General features: G+C 42.7%; 1 protein-coding gene across 1 annotated transcript in view; it reads left to right on the top strand.

The window, feature by feature from the left end:
- Nucleotides 1-13157, top strand: part of LOC139377479 (tudor domain containing 1) — an 86128-nt gene that overhangs the window by 44216 nt on the left and 28755 nt on the right. Inside the window, exons 14-16 of the mRNA XM_071120509.1 lie at nucleotides 332-502; nucleotides 812-1075; nucleotides 10466-10600. Of these exons, the coding sequence (XP_070976610.1) occupies nucleotides 332-502; nucleotides 812-1075; nucleotides 10466-10600 (570 nt within the window). The remainder of the gene's footprint in view (nucleotides 1-331; nucleotides 503-811; nucleotides 1076-10465; nucleotides 10601-13157) is intronic.

Raw genomic sequence — 13157 nt, 5'->3', positions numbered from 1 at the left:
AGATATCTATAAAACATAGCAGACATTTACTGCTGTTTCAACAGTTTTCATTGTAAAGACCAGTGTCTGGCCCTCCTACTCCAAACTGGAGCCGTCTCTCCCTGGTACGGCATAGAACAGAACCATTAGTTCATGTTTTCTGGAATGCTCTTTTGATTTTATCACCCAAAGACATCGTAAATCTCCTCTGTCAGTGTTATCTCATAGAGGCCAATCCTCAGTAGAACACACACACACAATAGTTAACAGAATGTTCTGTCGAATAAAACAAGCATTATAATGCAATCTTGCAATTTTCGTGGACAATCTCTTTCCGTGTGTACCTTCCCAGAGGACAACCAGTGGTACAGGGCCAAAGTGCTGGCCTACTCATCTGAAGAGAAGGTGTGTGTAGGCTACATTGACTTTGGCAACTCAGAGGAGGTGGAGCTGAGTCGCCTGTGTTCCATCAGCTCTGAACTCCTAGCCCTGCCAATGCAGGCCATCCCTTGTGCCCTGGCAGGTATGACCTATTACATGTTCAATTCAATGTATTGATTCATCTGGAATTACTGCTTTTCTGGCGACATCTATTCATGTGTCATTCCATTTGTCCAAGGTGTCAATAACAACCTTATAGCAATAAAGAAATCTATTGCCATTTCATGCCTTTTTGATTCCTTGCTTTTCGTCTCAAACTCAAAGGAATCTCTAGTGCATTAAATTGTGTTTTAGGGATAGTGGTGGTGTTAACCTGATCACTTACAAACTCATCACATTAAATTAAAAATTATTGCCTGTTACACACACAATCCCACCCCTCCCCATATAGGAGTGCGTCCCACAGCAGAGGTCTGGTCAGAGGAGACTGTGCTGATGCTCAGGCGGATGGTGTGCAACCGATTCCTGCGGGTAGAGATCCTGGGCGAGCGGGAGGGTATGGCGCTGGTGGCCATGATCGACGAGGCCAGCGACCCCCAGGGCAATGTGGCTGAGATGCTGGTCGCCACAGGTTATGCCTTGCCTTCCAACCATCAGGACGAAGAGCCCACCACGAAGGGGCAGGCGGAAGGAGCCTGGATAGAATCATCTCATGGTAACTAGAAGTCAGACCTGCCAACCTGTACGGCAGTGTTTCTGCTGTACTCATTTAGCATTAAAGTCATCAATATGGTGCTAACTAGTAACAAGATCATGTTAAGAGTTTGTGATCTAGCAGCTAATGATTAACTCAGTGGGGTAAATGCATGGGCAACCTCATGCTTGATCCTTCTTTATTTAGCAACAATATATTTCACCCTCTTCATTCAGTTAATTGAAATTCAATCATGAAGTCACATGTACAATTGTCAACTTCGATCTCATTTATTTAGTGAGGAGAAAGAGACATTTGCGCCAGGGTAAAAACGCCCAATGGTGAATTTGATATTTATTTAGCTGTCGCGAAATATTTATCTAGTCTTCCTGAGTTCCACATGAAACATGACATAATACAGAATATTAATAGACTAGAACAGCTCAAGGACAGAACTACATCAATTTAAAATAGGCACACGTAGCCTCCTTATTAAAACATACACACAATCTAACTAGGTCAAATAGGGGAGAGGTGTTGCTTTCTGTTTTTTGAAACCAGGTTTGCTGTTTATTTGAGCAAAATGAAATGGAAGGAAGTTCCATGCAATAAGGGCTCTATATAATACTGTATGCTTTCTTGAATTTGTTCAGGATTTGTAGACTATGAAAAGACCCCTGGTGGCATGTCTGGTGGGATAAGTGTGTGTGTCAGAGCTGTGTGTAAATTGACTGCAAACAATTTGGGATTTTCATTAATGTTTCTTATAGAAAGAAGTGATGCAGTCAGTCTTCAGCTCTTAGCCAAGAGAGACTGGCATGCATAGTATTCATATTAGCCCTCTGATTACAATGAAGAGCAAGACATGCCACTCTGTTCTGGGCCAGCTGCAGCTTAACTAGGGCTTTACTTGCAGCACTCAACCACATGACTAGACAATCGAAATGAGACAAAACTAAAGCCTGTACGACTTGCTTTTTGGAGTGTGGTGTCAAAAAAGCAAAGCATCTCTTTATTACGGACCGACCTCTCCACATCTTTACAACCATTGAATCTATATGTTTTGACCTTGAGTTTACAATCTAAGGTAACACCAAGTAATTTAGTCTCCTCAACTTGTTCAACAGCCACAACATTTGTTACCAGATTCAACTGAGGTCTAGAATTTAGGAAATGTTTTGTATTGGCCCCTAAAAGTGGTAGTAGTGGCCCATTGGGCACACCATGTAATTTCAACATGGACAATTGGGTAATATTTGGTTGATCAATAAGATTGAATTTCCAATGTGTCATCACTATGCTTTCAACCATCTAAAAGCACAACCAAATCCCAATGGAAAAACCATGTCTGGTTTAGTCGTCACCTAAATGTGTTATCACTCATTCAACTATTTAAATGCATAACAAAGTCAAAATTGTGAAACAGCCTAACTCCGCCATGGCTCGTTGGTCAAAGCCTATGGGGAAATAAATGTTTTTTTAGGGGTTTTGGATCAATGCTGAAAATAAGGACTATGGTAAACACGGGCTTCTCATACAGTGCATTTGGAAAGTATTCAGGCCCCTTGACATTTTCCACATTTTGTTAAGTTCCAGCCTTATTCTAAATTGTATTAAATTGTTTGTTTTAAATCGACACACAATACCCCATAATGACAAAGCAAAAAACTGATTTTAAGAGATGTTAGCAAATGTATAAGAAAATAACTGAAATATCACATTTTAAATAAAATTGTATTTGTCACTAGGGCCGGTGAAATCCTTACTTTACAAGCCCATAACCAAGAATGCAGTTCAAGAAATAGAGTTAAGAAAATATTTACAAAATAAACTAAGTATAAAATAAAAAGTAACACACAATAAAATAACAATAACGGGGCTATATACAGGGGTTACCGTAGGTCAATGTGTGGGGGTACAGGTTAGTTGAGGTAATTTGTACATGTAGGTAGGAGTAAAGTGACTATGCATAGATAATAAACAGCAAGTAGCAGCAGTGTAAAAACAGGGGGGGGGGGGGGGGGGTGGTCAATGTAAATAGTCCTGGTGGCCATTTGATTAATTGTTCAGCAGTCTTATGGCTTGGGGGTAGAAGCTGTTAAGGAGCATTTTGGTCCTAGACTTGATGCTCCGGTACCGCTTGCCGTGCGGTAAGAGAGAACAGTCTATGACTTGGGTGACTGGAGTCTTTGACAATTTTTTGGGGACCATCCTCTGACACTGCCTAGTATATAGGTCCTGGAAGGCAGGAAGCTTGTCCGCAGTGATGTACTGGGTCATACGCACTACCCTCTGTAGAGCCTTACGGTCAGATACCGAGCAGTTGCCATACCAGATGGCGATGCAACCGGTCAAGATGCTCTTGAGTGTGCAGCTGTAAAACTTGTTGAGGATCTGGGGACCCATGAAGGGGAAAAGATATTGTTGTGCCCTCTTCACAACTGTCTTAGTGTGTTTTGACCATGATAGTTTGTTGGTGACGTGGATCCCAAGGAACTTGAAACTCTCGACCCGCTCCACTTCAGCCCCGTCGATGTTAATGGGGGCCTTTTCGGCTCTCCTTTTCCTATAGTTCATGATCAGCTCCTTTGTCTTGCTCACATTGAGGGGAAGATCGTTGTCCTTGCACCACACTGCCAGGTCTCTGACCTCCTCCCTAAAGGCCGTCTCATTGTTGTCGGTGATCAGTCCTACCACTGTTGTGTCGTCATCAAACTTAATGATGGTGTTTGAGTCGTTTATGGCCACGCAGTCATGGGTGAACAGTGAGTACAGGAGGAGACTAAGCACGCACCCCTGAGGGGCCCCAGTGTTGAGTATCAGCATAGCAGATGTGTTGTTGCCTACCCTTACCACCTGGGGGTGGCCCGTCAGGAAGTCAAGGATGCACTTATTGATGAAGCCGGTGACTGAGGTGGTATACTCCTCAATGCCATTGGATGAATCCCGGGACATATTCCAGTCTGATAGCAAAACAGTCCTGTAGCATCCGCGTCATCTGATTACTTCCGTATTGAGCGATTCACTCTTAACTTCTGCGTTAGTTTTTGCTTATAACCAGGAATCAGGAGGATAGATTTATGGTCAGATTAGCCAAATGGAGGGGGCGAGGGATAGCTTTGTATATTTGTGTGTGTGTGGAGTACAGGTGATCTAGAGTTTTATTTATTAATATTTTCTCTCTCTCTGGTTGCAGATGTGACATGTTTGTAGAAATGAGGTAAAACGGATTTAAGTTTCCCTGCATTAAAGTCCCCGGCCACTAGGAGCGCAGCTTCTGAATTAGCATATTCTTGTTTGCATATGGCCTTATACAGCTCATTGAGTGCGGTCTTATTGTCAGCATAGATGATAACTTTCTTGGTAGATAGTGTGGTCTACAGCTTATCATGAGTTACTCTACCTCATATTAAATACATCTTTAATATTAGACATCATGCTCCAGCTGTTATTGACACAAGCCACACCCCTTGTCTTTACAGACGTAGCTGCTATGTCCTGCCAATGCACAGAAAACCCAGCAAGCTCTATATTATCTGCGTCTTCGTTCAACCACGACTCTGAAACGTAAGATATTACAGTTTTTAATGTCCCTTTGATAGGATAGTCTTAATCGTAGATCGTCAAGTTTATTTTCCAATGATTGCACGGTGGCCAATAGTACTGATGGTAGTTTACACACTCGCCTCCGAATTCTCACGAAGCACCCTGACCTACGCCCCCGTTTTCTCCTTCTTTACTTCTTGCGAATGACAGGGATTTGAGCCCTGTCTTGAGAAAGCGCTATATTCTTCGCGTAGGACTCATTAAAGAAAAAATCTTTGTCCAGTTCAAGGTGAGTAATCGCTGTTCTGATGTCCAGAAGCTCTTTTTGGCCATAATAGACGGTAGCAGCAACATCATGTACAAAATTAGTTTAAAAATTCAAAAAATAAACAAAATAGCACATTTTGTTAGGAGCCCGTAAAATGGCAGCCACCCATCCGGCTCCGTTCTTCCCCACATTTACATAAGTATTCAGACGATTAACCCTGTTTCTCCCATTCTTCTCTGCAGATCCTCTCAAGCTCTGTCAGGTTGGATGGGGAGTGTTGCTGCACAGCTTTTTTCAGGTCTCTCCAGAGATGTTCAATCGGATTCAAGTCAGGGCTATGGCTGGGCCACTCAAGGACATTCAGAGACTTGTCCCGAAGCCACTCCTGCATTGTCTTGGCTCTGTGCTTTGGGTCTTTGTCGTGTTGGAAGGTGACAGGAATCAGGAGGATAGAGTTATTGATAGTTTTGTTTCTCTGTGTAGTAAAGGTGATCTAGAGTTTTTTTGCCTCTAGTTGCACAGGTAACATGCTGGTAGCATTGAGGTAAGACTCATTTCAGTATCCCTGCATAAAAATCACCGGCCACTAGGAGCGCCGCCTCTGGATGAGCCTTTTCTTGTTTGCATATGGCTCTATACAGCTTGTTGAGTGTTGTCTTAATGCCAGCATCGGTTTGTAAATAGTAAGGTCTATAGCTAATCATAAGATATTTGAACTCGGGCGAGCAGAATCTTGACTTCCTTATTAGAGGTTGCGCACCAGCTGTTAATTTCTCTGGGATATGTGGGACGCTAGCGTCCCACCTCGACAACAGCCAGTGAAATTGCAGGGCGCCAAATTCAAAACAACAGAAATCCCATAATTAAAATTCCTCAAACATACAAGTATTTTACACCATTTTAAAGATAAACTTCTTGTAAATCCAGCCACAGTGTCCGATTTCAAATCGGCTTTACGGCATTTTCCAGCCAAGGAGAGCCCTCACAAAAGTAAAAAATAGCGATTAAATTAATCACTAACCGTTGATCTTCATCTGATGGCACTCCCAGGACTTCATGTTACACAATAAATGTGTTTTGTTCGATAAAGTTCATCTTTATGTCCAAAAACGCACCAATTTCAAATGAGGTTATGTTCAGAAATGTATTGTCTCAAACAAACATCCGGTGAAAGTGCAGAGAGCCACATCAAATTACAGAAATACTCATAATAAACATTGATCTAAGATACAAGTGTTATACATACGATTAAAGATACACTTCTCCTTAATGCAACCACTGTGTCAGATTTCAAAAAGGCGGCAAAAGCACACCATGCTATTATGTTAGGTCAGCGCCTAGCCACAGAAGACCATTCAGCCATTTTCCAACCAAGGAGAGGTGTCAGAAATAGCGTTCAAATTAAATCACTTACCTTTGATGTTCATCTGATGGCACTCCCAGGTCTCAATGTTAGACGATAAAGTTCATCTTTATGTCCAAATACCTCCTTTTTGTTTGCGTGTTTAGTCCAGTAATCCAAATGCACAAGGCTCGGGCACTAAGTCCAGACGAAAAGTAAAAAAAGTTCCATTACAGTTTGTAGAAACATGTCAAACGATGTATAGAATCAATCTTTAGGATGTTTTTATCATAAATCTTCGATAATATTCCAACCGGACAATTCCTTTGTCATTAGAAATGAAAGGGAACGGAGCTCGCGCTCACGGCCGTGCGCGATCAACAACTCGAGGCTTTCAGCCAGACCACTGGTTGAAACAGCTCTTATTCGCTCCCCTTTCACAGTAGAAGCATGAAACAACATTCTAAAGACTGTTGACATCTAGTGGAAGCCATCACTAACCTTTGATGATCTTCATCAGGTGACACTCATAGGACTTCATGTTACACAATACATGTACAGTGGGGCAAAAAAGTATTTAGTCAGCCACCAATTGTGTAAGTTCTCCCACTTAAAAAGATGAGGTACACTTCAACTATGACAGACAAAATGAGAAAAAAATTCCAGAAAATCACATTGTAGGATTTTTTATGAATTTATTTGCAAATTATGGTGGAAAATAAGTATTTGGTCAATAACAAAAGTTCATCTCAATACTTTGTTATATACCCTTTGTTGGCAATGACAGAGGTCAAATGTTTTCTGTAAGTCTTCACAAGGTTTTCACACACTGTTGCTGGTATTTTGGCCCATTCCTCCATGCAGATCTCCTCTAGATCAGTGATGTTTTGGGGCTGTTGCTGGGCAACACGGACTTTCAACTCCCTCCAAAGATTTTCTATGGGGTTGAGATCTGGAGACTGGCTAGGCCACTCCAGGACCTTGAAATGCTTCTGACGAAGCCACTCCTTCGTTGCCCGGGCGGTGTGTTTGGGATCATTGTCATGCTGAAAGACCCAGCCACGTTTCATCTTCAATGCCCTTGCTGATGGAAGGAGGTTTTCACTCAAAATCTCACGATACATGGCCCCATTCATTCTTTCCTTTACACGGATCAGTCGTCCTGGTCCCTTTGCAGAAAAACAGCCCCAAAGCATGATGTTTCCACCCCCATGCTTCACAGTAGGTATGGTGTGCTTTGGATGCAACTCTGCATCCTTTGTCTTCCAAACACGACGAGTTGAGTTTTTACCAAAAAGTTATATTTTGGTTTCATCTGACCATATGACATTCTTCCAATCTTCTTCTGGATCATCCAAATGCTCTCAATCAAACTTCAGATGGGCCTGGACATGTACTGGCTTAAGCAGGGGGACACGTCTGGCACTGCAGGATTTGAGTCCCTGGCGGCGTAGTGTGTTACTGATGGTAGGCTTTGTTACTTTGGTCCCAGCTCTCTGCAGGTCATTCACTAGGTCCCCCCGTGTGGTTCTGGGATTTTTGCTCACCGTTCTTGTGATCATTTTGACCCCACGGGGTGAGATCTTGCGTGGAGCCCCAGATCGAGGGAGATTATCAGTGATCTTGTATGTCTTCCATTTCCTAATAATTGCTCCCACAGTTGATTTCTTCAAACCAATCTGCTTACCTATTTCAGATTCAGTCATCCCAGCCTGGTGCAGGTCTACAATTTTGTTTCTGGTGTCCTTTGACAGCTCTGTCAAAGGACTGTTTGAGGTGTGACTGTTTGAGGTTGTGGACAGGTGTCTTTTATACTGATAACAAGTTCAAACAGGCTCCATTAATACAGGTAACGAGTGGAGGACAGAGGACCTCTTAAAGAAGAAGTTACAGGTCTGTGAGAGCCAAAATTCTTGCTTGTTTATAGGTGACCAAATACTTATTTTCCACCATAATTTGCAAATAAATTCATTAAAAATCCTCCAATGTGATTTTCTGGATTTTTTTCCCTCATTTTGTCTGTCATAGTTGAAGTGTACCTATGATGAAAATTACAGGCCTCATCTTTTTAAGTGGGAGAACTTGCACAATTGGTGGCTGACTAAATACTTTTTTGCCCCACTGTATGTTTTGTTTGATAAAGTTCACATTTATATATTTTTTTAAATCTCAGAATACATTGGCGCGTTACGTTCACTAGTTCCAAAAACATCCGGTGATATTGCAGAGAGCCACATAATTTTACAGAAATACTCATTATAAATGTTGATAGATACAATTGTTAGACATGGAAAAATAGATATACCTCTCCTTAATGCAACCGCTGTGTCAGATTTAAAACAAACTTTACGGAAAAAGCAAACCAGGCAATAATCTGAGACGGTGCTCAAATTTTTTATTTTTTATCCACCATGTTGGAGTCAACATTATAAATTATCCCTTACCTTTGATGATCTTCATCAGAATTCACTCCCAGGAATCCCAGTTCCACATTAAATGTTTGATTTAGTTCGATAGTGTCCATTATTTATGTCCAAGTAGCTACTTTTGTTAAGGCGTTTAGTACACATCCAAACGCTCGTGCAGGTCCTGCCGAACTTCGGACGAAAACTTCAAAAATATTACAGGTCGTAGAAACATTTCAAACTATGTATAGAATCAATCTTTAGTGTGTTTTTATCATAAATCTTAAATAACCTTCCAACCAGAGAATTCCTTTGTGTGTAGAAAAGCCATGGAACGCAGGTCGCTATCATGTGAAATGCGCATTACCAGGACCTGGCTCTCTGCCAAACCACTGACTCAAAGAGCTCTCATCCGGCCACACATCACAGTAGAAGCCTCATTCAAGTTTCTTAAGACGGTTGACATCTAGTGGAAGCCTTAGGAAGTGCACCATAACCAATATCCCACTGTGTATTCAATAGGGGCTGGGTTGAAAATCGACCAACCTCAGATCAGGTTTTTGCCTGCCATTTGAGTTCTGTTATACTCGCAGACATCATTCAAACAGTTTTAGAAACTTCAGAGTGTTTTCTATCCAATACTAATAAATGGCATTACATGAGAGCGTGTGACCCATGGCCTTTTATACAATCATGCACATTTGCATCCTTCTAGGTCTTAAGGGAATTAGCATTTTATTGATCAAATTGGCGGAACTGGAAAAAGTATTTGCCAACTAATACAATTGGGCTACGCTGCTGAACCCCCAATAATATTAACACTTTCTTAAAGTTTCAGCTTGATAATACGCTTTCAGCAAGCACACTTATCGTTATAGTAGGTACAATAAAAATCCACACTGGTGCGTAGATCAACACCGGTATATAGTAAAATACCATATACTGCCCATCCCAAGACCTAGGTTTCAGGAAATGGCAGTAACGGGTGTTTCAAAAATGCTTAACGCTCCAACTTGATTTTAGGCCTACATCAGCATCACCTAAGGAGAACCCTGATTGTACGTTGAAACGTGTATACATTTCTCGTTGTGCCCATAAGTCTATAGCCTACCATTCCTACATGTACATTTGATTATTAATTTCGCAGACACTTTTATCCAGAGCGATTTACACAAGTAATTAGGATTAAATGCCCTGCTCAAGAACACATTGGCAGATTTTTTTTTTCACCTAGTTGGCTCGGGGATTGGACCTAGCGACCTTTCAGTTACTGGCCCAATGTTCTTAACTGCAGTCTTTTGCTGACATCATTATTGGTCTAAAAAAGTGCATTTACATGTTTGTTTCCACATGTGTGGGAACTGTACACGCGTTGTTGTGGGAGCCGTGGGCTTTACCGCCGCGCTGAAGAGGTACTCGTAGAGATTCTTTAAAGTTGCCTGGTCTAAGAGGGGCCCTTCCAATTAGATACTGTTGCTATCAGCCAGGTCAAGCTAAGTGAATTTCTGATGAATGTATGGCTCCCATTTGAGAAAGCAAATACTGATACCTGCTGCATGTCCCTGCACATTATGTATGAAACAAGAATGTGATACGCTTTGCTACAACAAACCGGTTGGCTAGACAGGCTATAGATAGTACATTATGCATAGTGTGTCAATAGTTTGGCATGAAGGCTATGTTGTTGAAAAGGCCATTGATCAAAGCTAGATGAACTTTGCTAGTTTTGAAGCGTGTCCACAATGATGACGGTGATATCTTGCATTTGTATACGGTTCTTCTCAAAATTAGGGGCCTTTTAGTTGTATGGGAGTATCTCACCCTTGCTATTCCATTTCTTTGTCTCGCAGTGGCCAAGCCTGCTGTGGCAGAGAAGCTACAGTGGACATGTGCTGAGCTTCCTACTGAGGGCCAGATGGTGGCACTGGTGGTCAGTGTGATGGAGAATCCTGGAGAGTTCTACTGCTACAAATATAACCAAGAAGGTACAGGCATTCTAAACATCTCACAGTAGGAGTGAGATTTTACTAGATTGGAATAAGGGAGTGTAGGTCTCCTGAGTGGCGCACTGGTCTAAGGCAGTGCTAGCTATGTAAGCCAGAAACCATACATGCTGAGGCTGCATTTATTCTAGCTGGGGATTTTAACAAAGCTAATCTGAGAACAAGGCTTCCTAAATTACACTTTCTCGGTGAACGAGTTTATTAGCAAGTGCATCGGTGATGTTTTAGCCACTGTGACTATTAAACCTTCCCTAACCAGAGACTGTGAATTGATGGCAGCATTGCGCGAATCACCTCTTAATCATGGCAAGGCGACTGGAAACATGGCCGAATACAAACAGAGGAGCTATTTCCTCCAAGGCAATCAAAAGAGCAAAGCTTCAGTATAGAGACAAAGTAAAGTCGCAATTCAACGGCTTAAACACGAGACGTATGTGGCAGGGTCTACAGTCAATCACGGATTACAAAATGAAAACCAGCCCCGTCACGGACATCGACGTCTTGCTCCCAGACAAATTAACCAACTTCTTTGCTCGCTTTGAGGACAATACAGTGCCACTGACACGGCCTGCTACCAAAGCCTGTGGGCTCTCCTTCTCCCTGGCCAACGTGAGTAAAACGTTTAAACGTGTTAAACCGCGCAAGCTTCCGGCCCAGGTGGCATCCCTAGCCACGTTCTTGGAGCATGCGCAGATCAGCTGGCTGGTGTGTTTACGGACATATTCAATCAGGCAAACAACCTCTCACTCAACGTCAACAAAAGAAAGGAGATGATCGTAGGCTTCAGGAAACAGCAGAGGGAGCATCCCCCATCCACATCGACGGGACAGTAGTGGAGAAGGTGTAAAGTTCCTCAGCATACACATCACGGACAAACTGAAATGCTCTACCCACACAGACCACATGGTGAAGAAGGCGCAACAGAACCTCTTCAACCTCAGGATGCTGATGACATTTGGCTTGTCACCATAAACACTCACAAACCTTTACAGCTGCACAATTGAGACTATCATGTCGGGTTGTATCACCGCCTGGTACGGCAACTGCTCCGCCCACAACCGCAAGGCTCTCCAGAGATTGGTGCGGTCTGAGCAACGAATCATCGGGGGCAAACTACCTGCCCTCCAGGACACCTACTGCACCCGATGTCACAGGAACGACAAAAATATCATCAAGGACAACTACTACCTGAGCCACTGCCTGTTCACCCCCAAATCATCCAGAAGGTTAGGTCAGTACAGGTACGTCAAAGCTGGGACCGAGAGATTGAAGATATTTTTCAATCTCAAGGCCGTCAGACTGTTAAACAGCCATCACTAACAGTGGCTGCTGCCAACATACTCAAATCTCTGGCCACTTTAATAATCTTTACATCCTACATTACTCATCTTGTGTTTATATTCTGTATACCATCTACTGCATCTTGCCTATGCTGCACGGCCATGGCCCATCCATATATTTATATGTACATATTCTTATACATCCCTTTACATTTGTGTATAAGGTAGTCGTTGTGAATTTGTTAGATTACTTGTTAGATAATACTGCACTGTCGGAACTAGAAGCACAAGAATTTCGCTGCACTCGTATTAACATCTGCTAACCATGTGTATGTGACAAATACAATTCGATTTGATTGCTGTGTCACTGGAGATTCTTGGCTCTGTCGCAGCCGGCCGCGACCGGAAGACCCATGGGGCGGCGCACGATTGGCCCAGCGTCGTCCGGGTTAGGGTTTGGCCGGCATGGATGTCCTTGTCCCATCGGGCACTAGCAACTCCTGTGGCAGGCCAGGTGCAGTGCACGCTGACACGGTTGCCAGATGCAGTTTTTCCCCCCACACATTGGTGTGGCTGGCTTCTGGGCTAAGTGGGCATTATGTCAAGAAGCAGTGTGGCTTGGTTGGGTTGTGTTTCGGAGGACGCGCAGCGCTCAACCTTCGCCTCTTCCGAGTCCGTACGGGAGTTGCAGCGATGAGACAAGACTGTAACTACCAATTGGATACCACGTAATGGAGTAAAAGGGGTACAAAATAAAAGAGGCTGTGGGAGCCTCACCTCAGAATGCATTTCCAATGACATATGGTTTCTTAAGTGATGATATGTTGAGTTAAAACTTTGCTTCTATACCACTACATACAATTGCAGTGTACACTGAACATAAGCATAAAAGCAGCATGTGAAGTGTTGGTCACAAGCTTTTCATGACCTGAATTAAAGATCCCTGACAAGTTCTATATGTACAAAAATATTATTTCTCTCAAATTTTGTGCACAAATTTGTTTACATCCCTGTTAGTGAGCATTTCTCCTTTGCCAAGATAATCCATCCACCTGACAGATGTGGCATATCAAGAAGCTGATTAAACGGCATGATCAATACACAGGTGCACCTTGTGTTGTGGACAACAAAAGGCCACCCTAAAATGTGCAACACAATGCCAAATATGTCTCAAGTTTTGAGGGCGTGTGCAATTGGCATGCTGACTGCAGGAATGTCCACCAGAGCTGTTGCCAGATCGAATGTTCATTTCTCTACCA

The sequence above is a fragment of the Oncorhynchus clarkii genome, chromosome 20, assembly GCF_045791955.1.
Source record: "Oncorhynchus clarkii lewisi isolate Uvic-CL-2024 chromosome 20, UVic_Ocla_1.0, whole genome shotgun sequence".
Lineage (NCBI taxonomy): Eukaryota > Metazoa > Chordata > Actinopteri > Salmoniformes > Salmonidae > Oncorhynchus > Oncorhynchus clarkii.
The sequence above is the reverse complement of the archived record's forward strand: the minus strand, read 5'-3'. Positions and strand labels throughout refer to the sequence as shown.